General features: G+C 44.9%; 1 protein-coding gene across 10 annotated transcripts in view; it reads left to right on the top strand.

Annotated features, from left to right (window-relative positions):
- The window catches only part of SNAP91 (synaptosome associated protein 91), a 797,825-nt gene that overhangs the window by 732,272 nt on the left and 37,881 nt on the right, over positions 1–27,672 (top strand). For 9 of the 10 annotated variants that reach the window (XM_078648151.1, XM_078648145.1, XM_078648147.1 and 6 more), the window contains one exon: positions 12,978–13,089. In XM_078648151.1, coding sequence (XP_078504277.1) covers positions 12,978–13,089 — 112 coding nt within the window. The remainder of the gene's footprint in view (positions 1–12,977; positions 13,090–27,672) is intronic. The other variant, XM_078648146.1, reaches the window with a different exon arrangement.

The raw sequence follows: 27,672 nt of genomic DNA, 5'->3' as shown, positions 1-27,672 counted from the left end.
GTTGTGAGTGGAGGTGGAAGGCATAGCTGTTGGTTTAGCCTTCTCTCTTCAGCTCCTACCAACACCCATTGCCTGCTGATTGCTGTTTGGACCAAAGTTTCACAGAAGCATTGAAGCCCCACGTTTGAAGTGTGGCTGTTTGTGATGCAACAACCGTTTTCACCCCGTCCAATGGCTTGGAAGCCCTGGAGGTCTTGAAGGCAGGCATTGGGGATAAGAGGCAGGAACGTAAGGTAGACTAAAAATGCCTGCTGGTAGTTGTTAGTGGAGCTAGTGACTGTCACACTGGAAAGGGTAACTGGTGCATTTTACAATCATTTAATTTTTGTTGTTCGTAAACATGTTTCCTTATTTTTAATCCATTTTCTGCATTTTGGTGAAAGCTCCAGTGGATATCCTGTACTAGTGCTTTGTTGTGGCAATTATGGCACTCAATAAACTCTAATAAAAAAAAAAAGTTGCAAGAAATTAGCACACAATGCTTGTACTTAAGTACATACCGATGAGCTAATAGTGGAGCAAAAGGGAGCGGGAGCACACAGTCTCCGTAGCTTTATAGGGAACAGAGAAATCATATTAGCTTCCATGCCAAGGACAGATCATTAATTTCTTCCCAAGCGAAAAAAGGCATGCTGGGCGGTTCAAGGGAGAGAAGGGAGGAAATAAGGATGAGATGATAACCGCCACTCTCCATATTGCTGATTCTACAAGCATAAAAACTCCATGTCAAATTTTTCAGCTATACTCCACTTTCTTGCTAACATTGCATGTCCCGAACTTAGTCACACTTTCTATCAAGGCAACCACTAGACCAAATGCTAAATGCATTATGGAGCCCCTTTGCTCCCTTTCAAGCCCAGAACAAAACATAGATGGAAAATTAAAGGAGAAGGAACAGGTTTCCCAGTCAGGCAGGGTGTTGCACAGAGGCAATACTCTATAGCCCATGTCACCTCCTAGCAACTAATCTTAGAAAAGTGTCAGTGCAAGAGGAGGAGGTTGGAGTTAGCACAACTTGACACACTGGATGGAACAGCTATCATTGAAAAGGTAGACCATCCAAGGAGGCAATTGGTGATTCTAGGATATAAGATAAAGCCAGCAAATAACTCGTCTCCCAAGGCGGTCTTGGGAGAAAAGGGAATAAAACCCTGCTAATCATGCAAATACTAGTCACAGGAGTAGCGGTGGTAGTTCCTGCAATGCATTGCAAAAAGATAACAATTTCTTGTCACAGGTCAGGTTTCCTTTCTCAAGCCTTTTTATCTGGCCCTTGAACTAAATCTATAGAGGCAGCAGAACCATTAAGTCCAGTAATACACAGTAAGGGCAGCGCGTGTAACGACCAGAAAACACTTACCCAGGGTAGTGACTCACCACAAGCCCTTGAAGAATATCATTGGCATTCATGGGGCTGGAGTTGTTAGACTTGTGGAATTGCTTAGCCAGGCATAACCCCAGGATTTGAATTGCTAATATTAACAATGGCACACATACAATTTATTGGTTCTGCTTCAAAATCCGTGACAGCGTTGGAGCAGGAGCTCCGCTGTAAACCTTTGTGTTCCCAGTGCCTTAAACTCTTCAAACTCTGCCTAGCTGCCGCTGGCCCTGCCTGTAGTCCCCCCGCCGCCACCACTACCACCGGGCGGCCGCTGAGAGGGGACTACCTTTCCCATCAGGAATAGCGCCGGGCACGCGCCAGGAGGCGCTTTAAATCAGCGTCATTGCCGGCAGAGCGGGTGTTCTGCTTCAAAATCCGTGACAGAGTTGGAGCAGGAGCTCCGCTGTAAACCTTTGTGTTCCCAGTGCCTTAAACTCTTCAAACTCTGCCTAGCTGCCGCTGGCCCTGCCTGTAGTCCCCCCGCCGCCACCACTACCACCGGGCGGCCGCTGAGAGGGGACTACCTTTCCCATCAGGCATAGTGCCGGGCACGCCAGGCACGCGCCAGGAGGCGCTTTAAATCAGCGTCATTGCCCGCGGCGCGGGAGCGCGCGGGAGCACCCGGGCAAAGCCCGGGCCAAGGGCGGGCCCGTTGTTGCCCGTTAGTGACCGTACGGGACCGGACCGGGCCACCCCCCTTGCCTTCCCAGACCTAGAGTAATTACTTTTTCTCAAACATTTTGTGTGATCCGTCTATCTGTCCAAAATGACCAGAGGAACCCGGAAAAATGCTAAACCAGCCCAAACAGTACATCACCTGACCGGGCCGATAGACCAATTTATTTCACGTACTAACGATGTCATCGACCAGAGCATTTCCATTTTGGAACACAGAGTATCTTTAGATCTCGCAAATGCCAAGCGTTCCTCTATGGGCCATTTGGCTACTGTGGTCTCTCCAAACCAGCCAGGTCCTACTCCACCTATCTTGACTATTTCAACCACCACCGCAGCAGATATCCACACACTTCCTTGCATAGTGGACCTCTCTGCTACGCAATCTATATCTGACTCTTTTTCTTTGGAGGATCTAGAGACTACTCCTAATCTGGAGCTTTGCCAAACTCTGGAAACATCACTAGTTGACCACCTTCGTGGGATCAGAGAGGGTGCAGTTCCAAAAAGGGGAAATGGCAAACAACATTGTATCTCCAATAGATCTGAAGTCCAACATGAGTCCGGGGGGATCAGCTTTCTATACTTGTTCAACCAAGCACTATTATAACAACTGCTACTAATCCCATAATAACCAGTACCAATACTGAGAATATGACTGTAAATCCCCCTAGGATCTCCCAGCAATCGATGTCTAGTTTGTAACGCCACCCCTTTTCTATTATCCACCTTTAGGGAACTCCTCACCGAGCAATTAAAACCCGTGCAATCGAGCTTGAGGAACCTAGAAAAACAGCTGGCACTACTATCCTCCAAAACACCCACCCAGCCCAGCATAGAGCAGACAAATCAGGGGACAGGGAAACCAAAACTTCCAGTAAAAATTTTACAAGGATTCCGACCTGGCCCCGCTAGCAAGATGACAGCTACGTCCAACCCATCCAACATTTCACCTAAACACCCAGCCCTCTCAGCATCCCATCTGACCAACTCCCTAGCAGGTGTGCCTCCGGCTGGACCAAGTACTGTTCAGTCCCCGGTTGCACAAGGTTCGGGGAATAAAACGAACCAATCCGTTGACAAAAAACAGGTATCCCTACATCCCAAAACACTGGAAATTAAACCCTCAGATACCAAAAAGGGGAATGCGCTCAAGGCGTCCAGCCCATCTTCCACCTGAGGCATCCCCCTATACGGTTATTCTCACCGGAGTTCCCGAACTTACCGAAGGCACAAACAAATCTTTCAGGTCCCTCAAAAATAAAGTCTTACAATGGTTAAGCTTAAATAGACCATTACAGAGGCACCATACCAGCAGAAGAACTACAGTACGTAGAGTAACTTGGATAGGGGAAGAACAAAAATCAATTCAGGGTGATTGCATCATAGTGAACTGTGTTGACCCTAATACAGTCAATCACATTTGCTCATGGCCATCCTTGGAAAAAAAGGGGGGCATCGATGCCTACCGCCTTTCCTTTTTTTACCCTCGAGAGAACACCCAAAACTATTTTCCCATGGGAAACTGGCAACAACTCCCTGAAGAACATTGGAACCAGGTGGCCTACACCAAAAGAAATAACAATAGAGACTGGCAGACACAGGACTGGCATCTGCAGCCCTGGCTTCCTAGAAGATCCCAGTTCCATAGGGAGGAGTGGCAGGGCTTTCCAACCAGAAATCGTTACGATTGTCTGGATATGGTAGATTGACCGTTAGCCAATATAGTACATAAGACCCAGGCCCCATCGATTCCTGTTGTCTCTACCAGTCCCGAACAAAAATTAAGCCCGACTAAACACCACCCTCCTATACTATCGAAATTGCCCACTCCAACTATTAGTGAGGATGGAAGTCTGGATGACTCTTCTCACATTGATATAAGTAAAGCGACATGTGTTCCCCCGGAAGCCTCCATTGGAGTAAATATCACAAACCACTGCCAGACTCAAAATAGTGATAAACATATATCAGGTGCAATCTCAGCAGAGGACCTGAGCATTCCAATAGTGTATTGGAATGTTGCAGGCATCCGAGCCAAGTTGGCACTCCAACCATGGCTGGACACAGTCTCCATTCATCAGATAGTCTGCCTCCAGGAAACCTGGCCATTAACCCCACAACACCTACTAGGTTACAAAACGTTCCATAATCCAGCTATCCAAGGAGTCATGGGTAGACCAAAGGGTGGTTTGGCGGTATATGTTGCCAATACTCTGCCCCCCCTAACTATATGTATGCTCAAAGAAGATCCTAGTTACCAAATACTACAAATAAATTTTAACAAAAACAGCACCTTTATTTTGATTAATTACTATAACAATTCTGAAGTAAAAGACTGTATAAAATTGTTAGCTGAAGTTACCACTTTTTTAGAATCCTTTCAAAATGATTTACACTCAACCACCGTATATACAATTTGGGGCAGTGATTTTAATACTGCATTATGCACAAACCACAATAATGGGAACTGTGGCCTGTTGGATGACCACGGCTGCCCATTGCCACATTTTGAACATTCCACCTGTGGGAACAAACTAAATGAGTGCCTTTTTGCCCTAGATCTCGAGTTCGCAAACAACCTAGTAGAACCCCCCATAGATTTTTCTCCAACGTTCCATGGCTGAGGGGCCTCAACCATAATAGATTACATCTTGACCTCACAGACCCTGAAGGGCCAATTGACCAACTTTTATACAGGGACAGATGTGAGCAGTGATCATTATCCGATTAGTGTAATACTCTCCCCAAAAAATGTTAAGATCCATTCTACCCTTACCAGCCAACTGACGCAAAGTTCCTTAACCATGAACAAGGTGAACGGCTATTCAGTTAAATGGGCCAAGGTCGATCCACTTCAAATCACGGAACAGGTACTTGACAGAGCCGGTCCCTGGGTTCTCGACTGTTTATCTGCGGATGCCTCGCCCAAAACAACTGTGACAAGTTTCCAGAAAGTTCTAAAGGCTATTGGGGAGGAGTTTACCCGAAAATCCAGGAATATAAAATCCAACTCTGAAAGATGGTTCAACGTAAACTGTCGCAAGGCTCTTTCAAATCTAAAGGCCGCCCTTCATAGTCCTCTGAGGGATACTTCGGAAATTTCCAAACTACGGAAACTCTATAATATAGCCAGAGCAGATCGCAGGAAAGAAATCAAGAACAATCTATGGGCACAGTTACATCTTAGTTGCCTTAACAAAGACAGCGCTCTCTTCTGGCAAGGTATCAGATCTCCCTTTCTGGCTGATTCATCGAAGGCCCAACATCTGGACGTGACCATCACCGCTGAGGAATGGGTCGCCCATTTTTCGAAAATCTTTGGATCCCTTCAAGCAGTTCTCTCTGAAGATGAACAAAGAACTGGCAACAACCCAGGGAAGATTACCTACCCGATCAATATAATCTTCACTCATGGTGAGGTTCTAAAAGCTCTAAAGGCGTATAAACCGGGCAAGGCCCCAGGGCCTGATGGTGTGCCCTTAGACTTTTTTCTATACAATCTCGAACTTTGGTCACCCCTCCTTACCCAGGTCCTCTGTGCTGCAACATCTACAGGGCTCCTAAAGTCAAGGTCGAAGTCAATCCTGCTTCCCATTTTCAAAAAGGGTGATCGCAATGATCCTGTCTGCTACAGGCCTATTTCCCTTCTGGACTCCATAGGTAAAGTTGCAGGCCGGGTGATACTGGGCCGACTACAATCTTGGGTCCAGTCAAACAACATCATGACCGACCTGCAATATGGCTTCCAGAAGGGTCTTGGAACTGTGGAGCAGGCTCTGAACCTTACCCTTCTGATAGGGAAGTATGCTGCAGCGAAAGGAGGTAACATCTTCCTAGTGTATGTCGACCTTAGTGCAGCTTTTGACTGCGTCCAGCACTCCAAACTCTGGGCTATTTTAAACAATCTCAAAGTTGAACCAGCTCTTATAGCTTTCTTACGGGAACTCTACGGGGACGCAACGGCGTCCGTCAGATATGGAGTCAATGGCGAGTTGTCCCCATCTTTTTCCATCAAAAAAGGGGTAAGACAGGGATGTGTACTGGCTACCTTCCTGTTCAACCTTTACACCAATGGTCTCGAGCTGGCCATGCTAGAAGGGAGCCAGGACTTACCCCAGATCACCCATCGCCCTATACCAACGCTGCTTTATGCAGATGACTCAGTCATTTTTGCAAGAACACTCAATCAACTACAAAAGCAGCTTGATAAGTACTCTTCTTTTATGGGCTCCCTTGGTCTCAAAATTAATATAAAAAAGACGTTCACTATGCATATCGGCCCCAAGGTCAAGAAACCAAGAGTAATTGTCGTGGAAAAGTCTAGATTGGAAAAAACGTCGGCCTATCCATATTTAGGGATATTGGTGGATGATTCTTTAAGCTGGCGGCAGGCCACGGCCAGCAGAAAACTTCTTTTCCAGCGAGCAACAACGGCCTTGGTCTCTTTCTCCAGAAAACTTGGTAAACCTGCTCCCCAAGAACTCCTAAAAATTTTCTATGCAAAATGCCATAGTGTGGCCACTTATGGCGCAGGAGTCTGGGGCCACGCTCCAATTGACCCCATCCAAGTAGTGGAGAACGGGTTTGCTAAATACCTGCTGGCCCTTCCACAAAGTGCTCCGAACTTTGCTGCTCATAACGAGCTTGGAATGGAATTTATTACAGACTATATACGTGTCCAACCAATTCTTTTATGGCAGCGTATATGGTCAAAACCAGAATGTCATCTGACACGCTCGCTGATTGAGGACTGTATGACCCTAACAAATTGGCATAGGATTTCCTGGCTAGCATACGTGGAGAACTTTTTCAAAGATTTAGGTCGTAGCTCATATTTCGACGACCCACCGAGTGTGGAGGATATATCTAGAAAAGACCTAAAGAAAATAAGCATGGACCATCTGAGAGAACTTCGCAGCTCAACTGAGATTCAAAAGTCTTCTAATCTCCAAATCCAAGCAATTCAACCCGTCAAGCTCATACAACCTTACCTGTAATATTATTTGTCTAATTTTGAAAAATACCTTTTGACAAGATTTCGTTTTAATACCTTTTTTCGACTGGTTTCCTTTCCTCGAACACAGTATTGGTCGAAAGACATTATGAACTGTCCATGTGACGGAGTATCGACCCAATCAACCTTACACATTATCTTTTTTTGTTTATATTACAAGGCACCACGTAAAACATGGATTTTACCACTGCTCCGATCATCTGGCAATAGATCTTGTCATCTAGCCTATCTTTCTTTACAACTTTTGAACTCAACTCATTCTGCAAAATGCATAGCCACATTCCTAAAAACTACTATCAAAATACGAGAAGCTCTTGTTTGATATTATGTCCTTCTGTGAATTTACACCTATTTTATTTTTCTTGTTATGTAAATCAATTTTATCTCTTATTGTTTTTATCTGTACTTTTTATGGTTGCAATCAAGTGGTAACCGAATAAAAGAAATAAAACGTAAAAAACAATTTATTGGGAGCCTGTACAAGAAATGCCATGGATAATGAGAATCTTGGATGAAATAAGTATGAAGATACAGATGACCAACCCAGCCTCGCCGCTGTCAAATGCTGACGGCAATGATATGCATCCATTATGGAAATCAGTACTGTCCTATCTGCACTTTATCATAGACGGACCTTTCTGATCATCATTGATTGTGGAACCATAACAGAATTGATTCAGATATTCAAGCAAGGAGAACAATGCAATGAGCAAATGAGGGTAGCCTCTCACCTGCTGTATGGTAAACAAAACTAACAGTGTCAAGGTGGAAAAAGCCTGGTAGTGTTGTCCCAACCTCCAGATTGACCAGACGAATTTACCTTCAAGTCAAAGACTGGAATGCCGCCGGCCATGGAGAATACGGTGTTTTTCCTGCAGTGGCGTAGCAACATTTCCTTGAGCCCTTGCAACCAAGAAAAAAAGGACCCCTCTAACCCCTAACACTCTGTTAAGTGCTACAGCCATCATTAATCTGAGTTCATAGGGCCTCTCACAGCTCTGGTGCCACTGCACCAGCTGCGCTCTTGATAAGTACGCTCCTGGTTCTTTGGTGGTGAAACCCGATAATTATAAAAGTCCTCAAAACCACAAAGAGAGTGCTGAGAAATGCCTTAGTAAATAAAAGCCTGGCATAGCTTAGGGACACAGCAGGCCACAGTCTTGTGTGAGCACAGGACCTCAAAAGTGTCAGACAGTTTCATATTTTGGAAAGTAACCAAGACTGCATCATTGTAAGATGTGGACACAGTAATTTGTAAACCTCTCTAAAGAAGAGCCAAAGTCCAATGCCTAAATCGTAAAATGAGTACTGGTGCCCAAAGCTCTGTCTGTAAGCCAATGGTCGGTGCTATTAATTGTCAATGCCCTGAATACCAAGGTATGCATAGTACTGAATCCACTGAATGCCTCTTTATCCACTGCTAGACACTGTCTGCCCCTTATCTAACTCTTCCAGGACCCTGATTCTCCCTTGGTGACGTTCTTCCATGTTTCTCTTCCTTGTTTGTGTGTTTAATTCCTCTCTTACCATCAGGAAATGTGTGATGAGGAAAAATGATTGCTGGTTCCCAAAAATGAGTGTCAGGGAATAAAACTGAGTAGCCCTCAGCAGCAACCACATGCTAAAATTAAGCACTGCCAAAGCCAGCCCTGAAACTGCTGATCTAACTTGGCCCTTTTTACATGCTAAAATTAAAAAGGCCATGCCGTGTTCAAAAGAATACAGCTCCTATCCTCAAAAGCCATTTCATGTCCTTGCTTCACCCTTGTACAGCAAATTCAGGTACAATATTTTTCAGTAGAAAATGCTTCTCCCTTTTGTATATCTCTTCTTGTTCACCTTTCAGATTGATTCTATGGCTGATGTCTAGTCACTTTAACAGTGTACATTTAATTGTTTTCACCTTTATAACCTTTGCAGGTACACTGGCAATAAGTATGCATCTTTTTTTGTTTTCACCATATGTAATATATTTCTTTGCATCCTGTGATAGTCCAACTCCATGGCTCTCCTCCTCCAAGAAAATCCCCTATTCAGGCTTTGGACCACAAATACCCCAAAGCAACTAAAAACCACTCTGGCAGAAAACCAACAATCCTTGTTAGCAAATGCTCCTTTAAGACTATCTAAAATTACCTGACCACCTCATTCTGGGCAAAGGTGTATGTCTTAGCCCAAATTCCCACTTTCCGTTTTTCCTTGATGTTAATCATGTCCAGTCCTTTCCTGACTAACAGTAAGTCCCTTTTTGTGGATACTATCTCTGTGATCAAAATGGGAAACACGTCACCTCTTTATCTCCATAAAAGACTTCATTATGACAGATAAAACTTAAAAACAGGTCCTCTAGAGCTCAGGATCACCATGGCTGACTCACTAGGATTAGCTCCTACCTATGAGAATACTGTAAAAACAGCAAACAACTGTGTGGGCTCAGTCTTTGTGTTAACCAGATAGGTTCCACAAAAACTCCTACCTTTTCTCCTACATACCATCTGCAGGAATCTTGGACACGACTGTCAAGATTATCGGGTGAGATTGTCTCCTCCGATTATCCACACCTCCTTCTCAGGTCTCCAGTTTCACCAATCTAGCCACCCCACAACTTTTTAAGTTCTCCAACTTCTTTTTGGTACAGTGTACTAATAACGAATGGTGCTCTAGAACTAGAAGACAAACCTCCATCAGTTCTAAAGCTTACTTATCCTACACATCTCTTTTCACCAAATTCTCCCATCTGGCCTTTAGAGCTAGGAATGTGGAGGCTAAAGAGCTGTTAAAATTGACATGCAGTAGTGTCCATTCTCCAGTTCTGGGCGCCTCTGCACTTTCCTCTTGGGGCTAATCCCTCTGCATGATTCATAAGTGCCTTGTGGGATCTTGCACTGAGAAGCATGAAGAACACCACTTTTAAGCCCTGATATGCTAACATGAGCTTTTATGACCACGTCTTATATGTCTTATTAAGGTGTGCCTGTACTCTTGGTGGAAAGTCGAACATCTCAGCTACATGGCTGGCATTCCCATTGACCAGCACACTTCTGTTCCTTTATCCACAGACGTACACACACTGGGGCTCAAAAACAGCCCCATGGACAGTGAGAGCAATTCTTTTGCATGCCTTCCTTTCCCATTGCACATTGTTTTGCGTGGTGCTTGTTCATTCACCGACCACTCTGGGGAGCATCCTCTCCCTTCAATCGAGAACTCAAAATTCTCAGTTCGCCTTGAAGATCCCTACTGTCTGAGTGGGTCAGAGTCTATTTGTGAGTTTACTACAGCCAACCCTCTGGTGACCTTGCAGTATAGCCACTGCCATACCCGTGGAAACGTCAGTAGATCTAGTCCTGGAGCCAACCAGTCATTGTACAGAGACACTGGTTTATGTTCCAAACCTTCAGTTCTGCATCATGTGCTCTCACCATCATGCTCACCTGGGTCAGTAGAGAAATGGAAAATATAGAGCTGTCACTGGGAGCGCGGTATGAATGCCACCATCAGTTTTGGTTTGTTCCTGCCCTCGCATAGAATACGAGTCTAGATTGAGTCCTGCTAGCTCTCTAGTATCATTAGCCTCCCCATGCAACCGTAAGGGAAAGTTACAATTTTTATCAGTCACTCAGTAGGGGCCAATGAATAAAATGATTACATTGAAAGCTGCATGATAACCTCATGACTCTTGCTTGAGTGCTGTTAAATGTTAAAAATGTCAGCATGTATATTTTTTAACCTCGTTGGAGTATCTTTTTGAACCTTCGAGTTCAAAGGTTTACAAAAAGGCAGGAATTACCCTTTTGAGGAACAGCATAGTTGATCCGGTGATGTTTTCAAGCGTTTGCCTGATTTCTTTTGTATCCCTTTAATTAGAAATCTCTGGAAGCACATCATATATCATACATCGAACTTCAGGACCTTGACTGAGTGTTCATTCTGGGGCTCTTTAGATGGGATTCCATCGCTATAGAGGAGTGGAAAATGATTACACTTTTACTGAAAATATGCAGTTGATTTGAAAACTGAATATTCTGAGACTCCATTTTGTCTATAGGTGTTCATTGAATACACCTAAATTGAATTTCTTCTATGTTTAGCTGCAGACAGACTGATGTAGGTAATAGGTGTCAATGCATTCATCCCTATTGAATAGCTAAACATTCCAGCAGTCCCTCAGGCTCAAACCTAAGACCTATGTCTGAATTTTGCACTGTGGATGACATTACATGTTGGTGTACATGTGGTTCCTTCAAGTTGCTGTGGATAATTGGTCCTGTTCTGTCCCATAGCTGTCAGCTCTATGCCCATGCAGTCATGGGTGCCAATATCAATTACTGAAGTTCTTTAAACCATCTTTGGAATTACTACATCTCCTAGACATGATTCTGAACCAAGCAGCAAGAATCTTTATTAACACACTAAGAGGAACGCACGATATTTGTGTTTGTGCTCTTCATTCAACACCTGTCTCCTGTCAAATGCAATAAAGTTAAATATTTTGTCCTATTAAGCTTTGCGATCTATAGATATAGCCTTTGTAACAGAAACATCCAAATTCATCATTCTACAAGTTGTGTGTTTTTTTGCCAATTCTTTTCTAATAAATGTCTTATTTAAAAGGATGAAGGCATGTGGCAATATTTTTTAACTGCCAATCTGTAAAGAAAACGTCGACTTTGAATCCCAGGACCATTTTGGCATGCAGGGAACAAGTGAATATTTTCCTATTTTTTGAGTCTACGTTGCCATCACTGTATTCACTGTTAGGCTCTGGCCCCCTTCAAACAGTATTTGGATTTGGAAATCCAATGAGAGCACTGCTATCATTCATGCTTTTTTGTGTGCTGCAAGAGCTTTTTGGCACCTTGGATTCCTGAACGAGTTTGGGACTGTTGTTGGATGCAACTTTATGATTAATAAAGTGTTCTTCTACTGCGGGGTTAGGATGTTCCTGAAGTGCACACAATATCCAATGCTTTTCCATTCAAAATTCTTCTGAATGGGTTGAAATGGGTTTAGCATTTAGGATTAGTCAGCCGCAGGTAATGATCTAGAAGGTGTCCGTCAGTCGCTTCATGAAGACCCTTTCTCAATAGAACTTATAAAGACTTATCTGCTGAAAGGAGCCACTGAGTCGATGCTTTGTGATGCTGCTCCCAGCAATTGACTCTTTAGCACAGACTGCAGTCAGTGTATAGAAGCTAATGGATGCAGTCAACCACCTTGTTAGATTTACCACAGTATGTCCCTTTGAGCCCAGCTATAACTAAAGCTCCTTTATCCTGGCCTCCCCATCACAAACACATAGGGCATGTTGGCTTAAGTATTTGGAAATAAGAAGGCATAAATAGTAGATGACAGATGGCAAAAAATATCTATCTGAGATTGGGAGTGAGCAACGTAGAAAAGTGCGACTGATCAGGAAATCGTTGAAAGACCACCTAGACAGCAGACATGATAGACGAAGTAAAGGGAATGGAAGTATGAGAGAAGACAGAGAAGGAAAGGGAGCTAGTTGCTGCAAGATGGGGGTAGTATGTCTCTTTTATGATGTAAAAGGCTAAAGGATGTACAATGATGCAGACATAAAGGATGGGATCCGGGTACAATTTCCTAAACCTAAAAGTATGCTATGAAGTTCTCAATTGTTCTATTTTAGATTACAACCTCGGGACCAATGTAACAAGAACCACAACACATCTCTATGGATGCATGCTTTGTATAGATTACGCAACCCTCATAATAGGCGATTTCATTGCATTGCATATTACCTGTCTGTTCCATTGGAGGCCCCTCGTCAGTGAAGCATATTTTGTTTACTTTTGAATAATGGATTCTGATTTTAGTTTTGAGGGCTAGAATGTTCTAAGTCCTTGACCTTTTTATATTTCTTTTTTTCTGTACTAGGGGAGACCTACAGTGGAATGCTGGTGAAAAAAAGTTAACTGGAGGAGTGAACTGGCAACCAAAGGTAGCACCTGCCACATGGGCTTCTGGTGCACCACCAAGTGCGCCACTGGTATAGTATTTGTATTCACAAAAATCTATGTAAACATTGTTTTTAGTAATATCAAATCTTATAAAGAAAATGTCCTTGAAAAATGAAGCTATTTCAAAATACTGAAGCAAAAGTGTGGGCAAACACTTTATTGACACTAAAGCCTCTGGGCTAGATTCTGAAAGGTCAGTCACGTGAGAGTGTAGCAATGGTGCAGCTGTACACGTTTTGGGAACTGACTAAGCTTCCCAGAGCTACACCAGAAAACCTGGCACAGTCAGAGGCTTGTAGGAGTTCTGAAAATATTTTGAGAATTCCATTTTCTCATGTGATAATTTACGCATAAATATTTGCACGACCATCTACAATGCGAGGTCAAAAGCATTACCCCTCCACGTGAGAAATATATTTTCTCCATTGTCCTATATAATCCCATCAATTTTGCGAGTGTGTTTACTTTCAAGCTGGAAATGGATGTCATTTTTCCCTTGAAATTAGGTAAACCACTTTTTCTAGTATGGTAAGTGATTAAAAATGGTATTTGAATGCCCACAAAAGATGCTTTTGTGTGCGCACAACCCTACAGTGTATTCTCACCCATGAACATCCACTCTTTAACCTGCAAAAGTATATTTAATCTAATGGAAACCACAAAGTAACTAAATCCTTTTAAAAGAGGAAGGTCGCTTTTTTGGAATGATAAAAGTGAGTTTGCACTTATAAAAGCACGAATTTCATTTGCAATCCAGACTTAGTCATTTGCACAGGTTTGTGAATTAGTCCCTTGGAATATTAGGATTTTGCAGAGAACAAATCTAGAAAAATGAATTTATCCAGTTTAGATACCCAACGTGCCATCCTGTTTTATCAATGCTGTACACCTCTATGTAGTCCCAAATCACGTTTCTCTGGTACAGGACCTTTCTTTGATATACTTCCCTAAAATATCTTAGTACACCATGTTGTATGATTTAGGAACATTTAAAAAAAAAAAAAAGTTTCCTCCAGTTGCAAAGTAATAACATCCAGGATAAACTTGACGGCTCTTTACTAGTGCAGCACAGCATCTGTTTTCAGCCAAGCGTTCGAAAGATAAATTGATCTAAACATTCTACATTGTAGTTGGAAACCGTGGAGACAGTTCCTCATTTAAACATTAACAATACACAAACCACAGTTGCTAATTGAATGTATACTCATTATAACACACCTTTCCCCTTAAAGGACAGAAGGAAAGAAAATAAATTCCCCAAGTAATATCCAAACAGTTATAAATAAAATCTCCATACTTGCTGAGAGCATGTTTGTCCATACCCCTGTTCTTCACTCTGTAAGGCACCTGAATAACGCATGCTCACTACAGCCATAACTTTGCTGACTCGCTACTTCACCCTAATTTTGCAGTCCCAAAACATATTTTCTACCAACACTCTGTTGTGTCACTTCAATTCCAGTGTCCACTCTGCTGACCTCATCACCAGAAACATTAACAACATCCTACTCCGGTACAATGCTGTCAACCTTTAGAACAAATAGGTCACTTTATTATTTACTTTATTTATCTGTAGAGTTTTATAGAGCGCAAACAAGATCCTTATGGATATCAGAGCGCTTTACACACAGATGGGCTACAAGAACAGAGGAATAAACAATTAAGCAAGTCATTTCGTGCAAGGATGCGCAAATGGTTAAACAATAGAGTCAAGGCAGGTAGTGAGGGCGACTAGTTGGTCACGATGGACAAAGACATCTATATTCAAGTTAGTTTCGATAATAGGAGTGATTTTACTTCTTTTTTGAAGGATGCCGTGGATGAGATGAGTCTTATTTCTGAAGAGAGGGCATTCCAGATCCTGGGTGCCATACCTGAGAAGGAGCGTTTATATGTTTTTTTCTTGTGGAATCTTTGAGGTTTCAAAAGAAGATTTTCCGAGCTTCTTGTGGTTCTTGAGCCACCCGAGATTGTCGGTTTCCGAGCGAGGTAACTGGGTGAGTTGTGGTGTATAGCCTTGTGTGTCATGCATGCGATTTTCAGGTGTATTCTAGCTTCGTATGGCAGCCAGTTCAAGGATTTTAGGTCGGGAGTGATGTGAGAGCGTTTTTTTGAGCCAGTGATGAGTCTTGCTGCGGCATTCATAGAGGCTCCTAGGGGTGCGGTAGTCGATGTAGGGAGGCCACAGAGGGCGACACTTCCATAGTCTAATCGAGGGATAACTAGGGCTTGGACTGCAGTCCTGAAGTCATTGGCTGGGAGGAAGTGTTTCAGCTTCCTCAAAGTGTTGATTTGGAAATTAGCTCCCTTAGTTGCAATGCTGATATGATGCTGCAAATTGAGGTTGCGGTCGAGGGTTATGCCTAAAGATTTAGCTGAGTCCACAATGGTAGGTTGCACGTTGAATGCAGTGAGAGGATTCAACCAAGCCTGAGTGATGTGGACTTTGGTGGGAGGTGCTATTAGGAGGAATTCCGTTTTTAGAGCGTTAAGTTTGAGATGGTTCTTTGCTAGCCAAGACTGTGTGTTCCTAAGCGTTGTGTTGAGTAGTTTGATGTCTTCAGGGGTGTGTATTTTAAGGTAGAGTTGGGTATCATCTGCGTACATGTGAAATTGCACATTGGATGCTTGAAGGAGTGCGGTGAGTGGTTCTATGACTAGGTTGAACAATGTAGGGGATAGGGAGGATCCTTGAGGAACACCTAGTGATACAGGAATGGGTGTGGACATAGTATTGTTAATCTTGAATTTCTGAGTCCGATTGTGTAGAAAGGAGGTAAACCACTTGAATACTGTCCCTGATAAACCCATTCTGAGACTCAACAGATCAAGTAAGTTCTCGTGTTTGACCGTATCAAAGGCTGATGAGATGTCGAGTAGGATGAGGAGGCAAGTACCGTTCTGATCAAGAATTTGAAGCGCGTCATCAATTGTGTGTCATGGCTGATTCCGTACTGTGGCCTGATCGGAAGCCTGATTGGTGTAAGTTGAGGAGGTCAAAGTGCTCGATGTGTTTTGTCAGTTGGATGTGTACACATTTTTCTAACAGTTTGGCCAGGGTACCACAACTCTGCACACAATCCATTTTATCTAAATTTGTCATATTTTTCCATTTAGCAACCCTTTTAACATTCCACACTTCACAATCTTGCATTGTTGGTAAACACCTTAATGACCTTCATCTCCTTGCAATACTTTGGCTCACCTTTGTTAAGTATACCAGGTTCGAGAATCCTCACCCAATCTCCCACAACTAACATTGGTTCTTTAGCATTCCATTTGACATCATACCATTCTTTAATCTTCCTCTACCTCTCTTCCACTCTCTTGCTCATACGATCCACATCATATTCTTTTCTGCAATTACCACCTCGCTCGTAAACCGTCACACTTAAATTTATATCCTCCAACCGGCAAGGTAGTTTTGATAAGCAATAAGTCATTTTGAACTTTCCAGAAAACAATACTCTTGTAGCCTTGAAGTTAATATGACAATGTGTGCAGTGGTGTTCCACCCCCTATCAGGTGATCTATGTTCACCAGATGTCTGTGATCTGTCCTAAATGGGAATTAACTTGCCTCACATGTATTTCTTAAATGTTCAAAACCACATATGGAAGCCAACAACTCTTTTTCAATCACCGCATACCTCCTCTCTATCCTTTAAGGTCCTGGATGGAAAAGCTACATTCCACTCTTCTTTACCACACCTCTGTGAACACACAAAAAACTCCATACATGCTAGCTCCACAGCAATTATACATTTTTTTGTTCAAACAGAAATATAGCAAGGTAGGTGCCACCACAATGTTTCTTAACACGCTGAAATGCCTGTTGCTGTTTTTCAGACCACACAAATTCCAAAGGTTTTATTTTTGTGGCAAAATTCCTTAAGATTTGCTGTAATACTCACTTAACCCTTTGAATTAGAGGAGTTCTATATTTTCTAGTACAGGAGCATTGATGTTATCCTCTACAATAGACGTCTTGGGCACAACTCCATTACCAGACAAAGAATGGCCTAAATAATCAACAGAACAGCTGAACAACTCGTGTTTGGAGCTTGAGAGTCAACAATGTTTTTTTCCAGCCTTCTATACTTCATTAATATGTTCCCAATATTCTTGTTCATCCTTTGAAAATATCAACATATCATCTTGGAAACACTTCACAAAGTTGTCCAAATCCCTGAAAATGTGGAACATAGCCTTTTGGAACACTGATTCGCAAAAGCTCATTCAAGTGGCATCCTTTAGAATTTATATAGTCCTTGCTGCATAAGAAATGCAGTTAAATGTTTTGAGTCTTCTGTAAGTTCAATCTGGTGGTAGGCAGATCTAATGTGGAAAATATTTTAGCACCTTCAAGCATACAAACCACCTCTTTGATATTAGTTAAGGGGGTAGAAATCTACTACAATATTAGCATTTAGTGCTCTCAAATTCACACACACTCTTAGTTTATGGTGTGCCTTGCGTGCTAAAACTATAGGAGACACCCATTCAGATGACTTCATCTCCTCAATTAGGTCTTCATCCCCCATTTCATTCAATATATTCTTGAGTTCTTGTCTTATGTTATTTGGTATCCCTTTTTAGCTTAGTTTAACAGGCAGTGCACATTTCTTGATTTTAATTCTATAAGAAAAAAGTTACTGAATACGTAGGATTATTTATCCACATAATTCTGGCCTTCAAAATGATTCCCAGCTTCTATAGGTGCATCCACCCTAATATATTGACTCCTTTTTCAGCCACATAAACCTTTATATTAGCACTTCTACCTTTAAATTACATCTTGACCCATTCAAAACCAATGATATCAATAGTGGTACCATCAAAACATTCAGAAATTATATTAAAACTTCATAGTTTCTAAAGATCAAAAACATTTTCAAACTTCTTCATAACGTAGTTCTTTGGGATCATGGTCAGGAGTGAGCCGGATTTAACCATCAACTCCAATTCAATGCCCAAGTTCCCAGCTTTACATTTAGGAGGTTTCCTGATTAGAAGACTCTACTCACCAACACAGGGATCATTGACAGACATCACAATACTGTAATTCTGCATTTTCTTACTACATTCCACACTCACACTTGGAATCCCCATTGATAGTAATACATGAAACCTTCCCTCTCTGCAGCATAACATTATTTTACATCCTTACACACGCGGGCAAAATGACCCCCACATTTTACGCTCCTTGCTATTCCAGAACACCGCGCAAAATGGTTCAATATGATTATTTCCATTGCATCTGTAAACATACACCATCCTTCTCAACTTTCTACCCCGAGATCCCAATTGTATGCGAGCATTGTTGCTGCTACGAACATCTGTTTTACTCACAGTGCACACTTCTTCAAGTTTGTTGACATTTACACTCTTATTATTTATCAAAGACCTTTGTTTTTCTTATTGCTTTAATTCCCTTAGCAGTGGCAATGACATCCTACAATTTCGGATAACCCATGATTCACAACTGTTCCTGTATTTTTTTTTTACTATAGACATGTACACTTATTTGATCCCTAATCATCTCATCGTCAAAATTGCATGCCATTGAATGGACCCACACTGTAGTGAGAAACTCATCCAAAGACTGCCTTTCGATATGTGCATGGGTATAAAATGTAAATCTATTCAATGCACTGCTCATTTTGGGTTTAAACAGATAATCCATACTCAAACATGCCTCTTCATAAGCATCAATAGCTCCTTTTCCTTTCAACGATACGACTTGTGCTAAAGTTCTGAATACACCTTGACCCTCAGACCCTCCACAATGGAGGAAAATGCTTTTTCCCTCTTTGCTCCCATCCTTTCCCCATCAATGGCCTTCACATAAGTCCCAAATTCTTCCTTCCAAATTGTCCATGGAATGGAAGGGTCTCCCATATTTTGTAAAAATTTCATAGAAGGCTCAAACGGCATGATGCATATTTCATTCCCCAAAAGAAACAGAGGAAAAGTTACACTTATAAATGTAAGCCAAAGAAAATGAGCTGGAATAGCAACAGCCCAAAAAGTGTAAAATTATGTCAAATGTACTTATTCCCCACTACAGCCAATCAGTCTGTTTTCAATTCAATTCAATTCAAAAATCTTTATTTCGATCATAAAAGATCATAAAAGATATTCAAGTTAATTATTCACTTTGAGCAATTTAAAACTTTATATAAATATAGTGTCCATTTTAAAAAGAATTTCCAAAAGTGGTAATTACGCCAATGGTTAATAAAATACAATTTTTAAGAACAAAAATCCGCATTTATACGAGGGAATTTAAAAAGATTTTTCACACAGTTGTAGTGTCCTTAATTATTCTTGCACGCAGTCGCCACATTGCAGTCGGGAATTTTGCCATAGCGAACACTATTGGTGCAGATAAATCAGTCTTAAGAACTCTGTAGGGAGGAGGAGCTTGGCGGGCATCCGAGATGGCCGCTTGAGCACAGCGCTCTCCGGACCCTCGCCGCCCCCGGCATTTTATCCTGACTGAATCCTGATTTCTTGCAAGAATCCGTGTGGAGGACGTTTGGCTGATCAGCCTGGCACCTTTCAGAAATTGATTTGGATCTCTTATTCCTGAGATATGATGGTCTGAACTTTTGGACTCCGCCCTCGAGGTGCGCCCGGGACGGGGTGCGGTTCTGTAGCCGTCCTGGAATTGAACAACAACGGCAGGAGATCTGGCCTTGTGGGTCCCCCTTCCTAAGTTTCGGTTTCGATTCTGTTCCGACTTGGGCCACGGGTGTGACTATCGAGTTGCGGCTGAGACCTGGAGGCGGATCGGCTGTTGGGTTTACCTGCGGACTATTTGCTGGCTTGGCGACCTCTACCCGAGTTGTGCCCCTCATTTTTGTGTACTTTTGATCCTGTGCTTTGGGTGTCGGGCCCGTCGACCCTGGTGGCTTGTCCTGTGACGCATCTTCAAAATGGCGGGCAGAGGGGACAGAGAGACGCGCAAGACGAAAGCACCACTGCGCGGAGCCCCGGTTCAATCAAATGTCATGGACCGCTATACTCATTCTAAGGGGTCCCCCGGAGCTGCCCTGCCTGGTTCTAGTACAGCGTCCGAACGAGTTTTGGAAGAGTCGGCGGAGCCCTCCCTACAGGACATCATGGGCGCCATCTCGGGCGTGAGGGAATCCACCGGCCTACAGTACGAGGCCTTGGCCCATAAACTTGACACCGTGGCTATTGAGGTTAATCTTATTCGTGCTGATCTCGGCAAGACGAATGAGAGGGTGCAATCGTTGGACATTAAATCGTCCAGCCTCACGAAGGACGTCTCGGAGCTCCAGACAGAAATCGGAAATCTCCGTCGGGTGCACGACTTCATGACCCGACGTCTGGAGGATTTTGAAAATAGGGCACGTCGCTGCAATGTTCGCCTGGTTGGTGTACCGGAGAACCCTGAACCCCACTCGGTGGATCTCCTGGTTGAGGATCTGGTCTTGAACCATCTTGCCCCTTCCGGCCTTACGAAGTTCTTCACGGTGGAACGCGCACATCGTGTTCCAGGGGGCAGGGTTCGGCCGGGAGCCCCGCCGAGACCCATTGTAGCGAAGCTTTTTCACTATAGAGACCGGGACGCTATCCTGCAGGCCTCACGGGTGAAGGGCCCGGTGGCCTTTGAGAATGCTACGGTGAACTTTTACCCGGACTTTTCCCAACAAGTTCAGAAACAACGGATGGAGTTTCGTGGGGCCAAGAAACGTCTTCGGGATCGGGGCTTACGTTATGCTATGCTCTATCCCACCAGACTTCGGATCGAGTATAATGAGCGTACCCTTTTCTTTGATCGCCCAGATGCTGTTAATGACTGGCTAGACTCCTTGCCTGACCGTGCTCCTGAGACTGAATCCGCCGCTCACCCTGGTGGTGCCGAAGGTTGGGTGGAGATCTGACTGTTTGGCTCACATGTTTTATTTTGAATACATTTTCAGGATTGTTGACCGGCGTTCCTCTGCATTGTGATTATTTTATCTTTCTTTTGTTACTTTTCGTTCTTGCTGTTTGTCGGGGGCGGGTGGAACGGAGACCTTTCCTCCTCCGGGGTCTTTGTGTAGACTAGGGGTTATGGGGCGACAGGCACACTGCAGGTTGGGGTGGCTCTTTAGCTTTTTGCAGGGGTGCAGGGTGGGGGGTGTTTTCCTTCAGTTTGGGGGAGGGGGGCTGGGAAGTTCTTTCTTTTTTGTGTGTTGTTTTCAAGGCGAATTGCTCCTGTGTCTGTTACTGTTTCTGGTGTCTTGCTCGTGGATGAGGGGTCTTGGCTCGGGTGGTTGGGATGGGGGGTAGAGGGTTGAAATTTGTTTCCTGGAACGTTAATGGCCTGGGAGATCGTATTAAGCGCAGTGTGGTCTTGAATTGTATACGACGTTTGTCGCCAGATATTGTTTTCATGCAGGAAACCCATTTGATTGGTAATGTTTGTAATGCGATGAATAGATGGGGCTACCGCCTTGTGGCGCACTCGGGGTTTACCTCCGGATCTAGGGGTGTGGGTATCCTTGTTCGAACCTCCCTCCCCCTAGCGATTGACGAGGTGATTCAGGATGACCGTGGGAGGTATACTGTCTTGGTGGGTAGATATGAGGGCCGCACCCTATCTCTCTTTAATGTTTATGTTCCCCCGGGTTTACAGACTTCTACTTTCACTGATTTGGGCCGTGTTTTGTTAGATCTCCCTGAAAGTACTCTCTTCCTGGCCGGAGATTTTAATTCGGTGCTTTCCGGCCTTCACGATCGCCATCCCCCTAGGGATACTCCGCAGGCTCAGCAGTGGTTGGGTGGGTTTCTAGATACCTTTGGCCTTGTGGACTGCTGGCGACTTTTGCACCCCACTCAGCTCCAATATACTTTCCATTCTGGGGCTCATGGCAGTCTGTCTCGGCTGGATTATTTCCTGATGCCCGCGGCCCAGTCGTCAGCGGTTCGCGAGATTTTGCATTTGCCGAGGGGTATTTCTGACCACTCGCCGCTCTGGCTTCGTTTCGAGGTTGGGGTGGAGATAGCGGGCCGAGTGGCTCCAATTAACCCATGGTATCTTTCCTCTCCTGAGACTCGTACCCTCTTGCTCAAGTCCATAGATGCATATTTCCTGGAGAACGATGGGTCGGTCCCTTCGGCTGTGTCCCTGTGGGAAGCCTTTAAGACTGTGATTCGTGGACAGGCCCTCTCCTTGATTGTTGAAGCCAAGAAAGCCGGGAGGAGGGAGGTGGTGGACCTTGAGGGGGAGATCTCTGCTTTGGAGGATGAGTTGGAATCTGGTGTCACGCCTGAGAAGCTCCATGCCCTGGGTCTAAAACAGTTTGCATATAAATCCCTGGTCACAGACGCTGCTAAGGTGATGTTTCGTGAGCAACAAGGCAGATTGTACGATGTGGGTGATAAGGCGGGTAAACTCCTAGCGTGGTTGGACAAGAAGGAAAGAGTTAATCGTGTGGTGCCTGTGATTCAGTCTGCGAGTGGTGAGAATGTGACTGATCCGACTGCCATTGTTGATTGTTTTGCGGAATATTTCCGTGTTGTATATGCTCCCGTGTCTGAGAGGGACGTGGCTGACTCCCGCTTACTCTTGCGCGATATCACTTTGCCCTGTGTCACCGACCTGGACCGTATTGCTTTGGACTCCCCTTTTACGAATGATGAGATAGCGACTGCTATCCGTTCGCTCCGTTCGGGCAAAGCGTTGGGCCCGAACGGGTTGCCCATTGAGTTGTACAAGCTACGCCCCGATAAGATGGCGCCGTATCTTCGCGCCATGTTTCTAGAATCTCGTGAACGTAACATCCTTCCCTATGATCAGCGCCTGGCGACTATTGTCGTCATCCCTAAAGATGGTAAACCACGTGACCTCTGTTCCTCATATAGACCCATATCCCTGTTAAATGTTGAACCCAAGGTTTTGGCAAAACTTTTGGCGACTCGTCTCCTTTCGGTTCTCGGGGATTTGGTCCATCCGGATCAATCTGGCTTTATCCCGCATCGCAACACTGCTTTGAATCTGCGACGCCTTCACGGCGTGATGGCGAGGGCGGGGCTTCTGACTGAGCCGGCCATTTTGGCGTCCCTGGATGCCTCTATGGCCTTTGATACTGTGGAGTGGCCCTATCTATGGGCGACTCTTGAGAAATTCGGATTCGGGTGCGAGTTTATTAGCTGGATTCAGTTGTTGTACGCGGAACCTCTGGCACAAGTTGTGGTAAACGGTAGAGTGTCGGCTCCCTTCTCCTTGGGCAGGGGTACCCGTCAGGGTTGCCCCCTGTCCCCGTTGTTGTTTGCGCTCGCTCTTGAACCATTGGCGGCCTGGCTCCGGTGGGAACCGTCCCTTAAAGGGATTCGCTGGGCCCCGGACTTCGAAGACCGCGTCTCGCTTTATGCGGATGACATCCTTTTGTACCTTACTTCCCCTCGCAAGTCTTTAACTGTTTTATTTGACGTTCTTGTGTCCTTTGGCGCTAACTCAGGCCTCGTCATCAATTGGACTAAATCCTGTGTGTATGTTTTGTCTGGTGTCTTGCCTCCGTTGCCGAGCAGACTTCCTCTTCAGGTGGCCAGGGATGGCTTCAAATACTTGGGGGTTTTTGTTACCTTGGACTCGTCCCTTCGTTTTGATCGTAATCTCCTTCCCCCGTTACTTAGGCTACGTTTGGACGTTGCCCGTTGGCGCAGACTTCCCCTGTCTCCCCTGGGTCGGGCGGCCCTGTTTAAGATGATGTCATTGCCGCGGTTTCTCTATGCTCTCCAGAATTATTTTGATCCTATCCCTAAGTCCTATTTTCGGGAGATTGAAAGCCTTCAGAGGCAGCTTATTTGGGATGGGCGTCCGCGCATTGCTCTCGCGAAACTTTCCATCCCGTGGTATGATGGGGGCATGGCGCTCCCCGATATTAAGAGATATTACTGGGCTTCCCATCTGTCCGCTATCAATCACGCTATGTTTTCACCAGGTCGTAATCCGGCGTTTGAAATGGATAAACTTCAGCTTCCGGGAGGTGACTTTAACAGAGTGCTCTATTCTCGCTCCGCTGGGCGCCATCTTGTGGGACCTACATTGACTGCTTTGACGGTGTGGCGTGCCGCGAATGTGAGCTTGGGCTGGGAGGATCGCTTGACGTTGGCGACGCCGCTTTATGCTTCAGAACGTCTGGGCGGTCTTTGGTCTTCCAAGGGTTTCGACCGTTGGGACATGATTGGGATTTCCAAGGTGGGGGATGTATACTCTAAGGGTTCTGTGCGTTCGTTTCAGGCCCTCCAGGCTGACTATGGCCTGAGTGGTCGGGAATTCTTTCGTTATTTACAGCTCAGGCACGCCCTGGCTTCGGTGTTTGCTCCTGGTGAGATTCCACCTGACTCTTCCCCCCTTGAGGACCGTATCCTTGATGGACATCTTCCTGATAGCACTATCTCCCTGATCTATAAAAAGTTGATTAACAATCGGTCCGACTTATTGGCCCGACTTCGGGAATTGTGGATGGGAGATGGGTTAGAACTTGATGATGAGGATTGGCAATCAGCCCTCTCCTCCCCGAAGGAGGTGGCTATTCCGGCTCGTCTCCGTCTGGTTCAATTGAAGATCCTTCATCGGGTGTACGTGACGGGACCGCGACTGGTGGTGATGGGCTTTTCCTCCGATGGATTGTGTAAGCGTGGGTGTGGTTTGCGTGCTACTTTCCTGCATATTCTCTGGGAGTGCCCGATGGTGGCTGCTTATTGGGCGGCCGTGCTTGAAGTGATGGCTGTGGTGACAGGTGTGTCCTTGTGTCCGGAACCTCGTCGATGTCTTTTGAATGTTTGGGAGCCCACGGACTATTCGGTGGCACAGACTAGATGGGCCACCCTGGGCTATATGGTTGCGAAGCGAGACATTGCACAACTCTGGGGGGCCTCCAGGCCCCCTGACCTCTCGAAATGGGAGGATAACATGGATTGGTCCATGTTCCGTGAGAAAACTGTCTATGTGGCCAGGGGCAGACCCAGGGCATGGGTGAAGATGTGGGGTCACTGGAACGACTACCGTGGCGACATTTGTACTCCTCCCCTTGTGGGCACTGTTGGGCTTGCCCTGTCTCCATAGGCAAGCGTTCTTGGAACCTTTCATATAGGGGTTGTGCTGGTGTCTCCGGCCCTCCCCCTCCCCCTCCCCTTTTTTGTACTGACTTCTGTGTCCCTCCCCCCCCCCCCCCTCCGAGCTCCTCAGTGCTTAGTGTTTTGCTACTGTACTTCTGTTGCTGTCCCCCCCCTTACATCCATTGAGCTGACCTTCGGTACTATACTTTCGCCTTTTGTGTGTGTTTGTTCTTTCATATAAATAAAATCTGTTTTTGTCCTGTAAATAGAGCTGAGTATTGCATTGTTGAATGACTTTTACCTCTGCGGGCATATATGATATGTGTCTACTCCTCTTTTAGCGGCCGGCCCGTGTGGTTGTAGGCCCATCCTTGTACTTTTTTGCTTACTCAAATAAAGGTTTTTCAAAAAAAAAAAAAAAAAAAAAAAAAGAACTCTGTAGGCCGGAGCATATGTTCTAAAGCCCAGGTTTTTTAAAAGAGGAACCAACCAGAAACTCCTAATTCTGCTATAGGCTCTGCAGAACAAGACCACGTGCAGATCGCTTTCCAGTTTGTAAGCACAGGCCGGACACACCCCTGAGTCCAAGCAACCAGCCCAAGATTTTGTGAGGGACCTTAAAGGGAGAGATCCATACCTCCATTGCATATAGATCTTCCGCGCGAGCACTGGCGTCATGCCATCCAACACATGTTTGTGGCAATATGAGTCTTTTGTTTTAATGAATGTGTCGGTTAAAGACCCTTCCCGAGTGGAATTCAATGTTTTTTGAAGCATAAAGCTATAAAATAGTTGTGAGAGTGCTTTTCTTGAAATCCTTGCGGACGCAGTTTCCGGATCTGTCCATAGTTCTGGCACTCCGAGAGTCGCACACATCTCCCTGATGTACTTTATCCAGGGAATTGTGGTGGCATTAGTTAATCTAAGAAGTTTCTGGAGCTCATTTCTGTAATTTACAAGGTCCTGACTACTCCACAAGCGACGCCAGTAGGTCAGAGGTTTGAGGGCCAGTTCCTCCATGATTGGTCGCAATGCCAAGTCCAGTCTTAGAGGGAGAAGCGGAGTGCTTGGGGGGAGTGCAGCCAATTGTCTGATGAAGTTATTTTCTGCGACCTGTATGGTATATAGCGGAGTGTGCCCCCAAAGCTCACCCCCATAAATGATACCCCCCCTGAGCTTGAGCTTTATAAATGTGAATGGCAGGTACCAATGGGCGCAGTGGAGATTTCTTAGCAATTCTTATAATGCCTCCCGCCCTCTGAGCTAGTTTTGTGGTTGCTTTTGTTTTATGTGGCAGCCATGTCAAATTCTGGTTAAGGGTTATTCCAAGATATTCTATTGTATGCACCCTTTCCAGAAGTGTAGAGCCTAGGCGGGGGTTTGGGCACTTTTTGGGCTTGGGGTTAAGGATCATAAATTTTGTTTTTGAGGGGTTTACTTCGAGGCCCCTTTCATTACAGAACCCCAAGAACCCATTCAAGACCCTTTGTAGCCCCATTGGCGATTTAGACAGCAGCAGGGTGTCATCCGCGAACATAATCGCGGGCACCCTGCTGCTGTTCAATTGTGGTGCATCAATGTTAGGGATCCTACTCAAGTGCTCTATCACCCCGTTCACCAATAGGCAGAACAGGGTCGGGGCCAGTACGCAACACTGGCGTACCCCTCTGCGAACGGGAAACCTATCCGTCAACCTGCCCTCTTTCCCAAATCTAACTTGTGCATAATTGTCAGTGTGCAATCTAATTAAGATATGGAGGATATCTCCTGGAACATCCAGCTCCGCCAGTACCTCCCACAGTTTGGCCCGTGGGACCAAGTCGAAGGCGGCACGGAGGTCCACAAAGACCGCGTATAGTGTGCCGCCTTCGATAAGTACTGTCTTCCAGTAAATGATGTTCAATCGGAGTATTTGATCAACTGTGGAAACTCCTTTACTGAATCCCGCCTGTAAAGGACTTAGGATATTGGTCTCCTCTATCCAAGATTGTAACCTATTGAGTATTAGTCTGCCAAATAACTTCTGTGAGACATCAATGAGGCTTATTGGGCGATAGTTGGCTGGGAGCAGGGGCGAGCCCTTTTTAAAAATCGGGACCACCTCCGCCCCCAGCCAAGTATCAGGTATTTCCATCCCCCCAAGCACTGCGTTGAATATCACTAACAGATAGGGTGCCCAGACTCCTGGTTCCTGCTTAAATAGGTCACCCGGCACCCCGTCCAGGCCAGGTGCCTTTCCAGAGGATAACCCTGCTATCGCCATCCTAATCTCTTTCTCAGTAAAGGGATCCGAGGCCTGATTGTCTTGGATGATGGGAGGCGGTGGTTCTTTCCCTCCAGCCTCCGAAGAATATAGTGACTGGAAATGGTTTTGCCAATCACTGGCGGCGATGTTTGGTTCGATTGCCGAGGGGAGGTCTTCAGAACCATGGTTGACTACTCGCCAGAATTTGCGGGAGTCTCTTATTGCTAATGACTCAGAAAGATTCTCCCAATGTTGGAGGTCCCACTCTATCTTAGCGTTAGTCACGA

Source organism: Lissotriton helveticus, chromosome 6 (assembly GCF_964261635.1).
Source record: "Lissotriton helveticus chromosome 6, aLisHel1.1, whole genome shotgun sequence".
NCBI classification, from domain to species: Eukaryota; Metazoa; Chordata; class Amphibia; order Caudata; family Salamandridae; genus Lissotriton; species Lissotriton helveticus.
The sequence above is the reverse complement of the archived record's forward strand: the minus strand, read 5'-3'. Positions and strand labels throughout refer to the sequence as shown.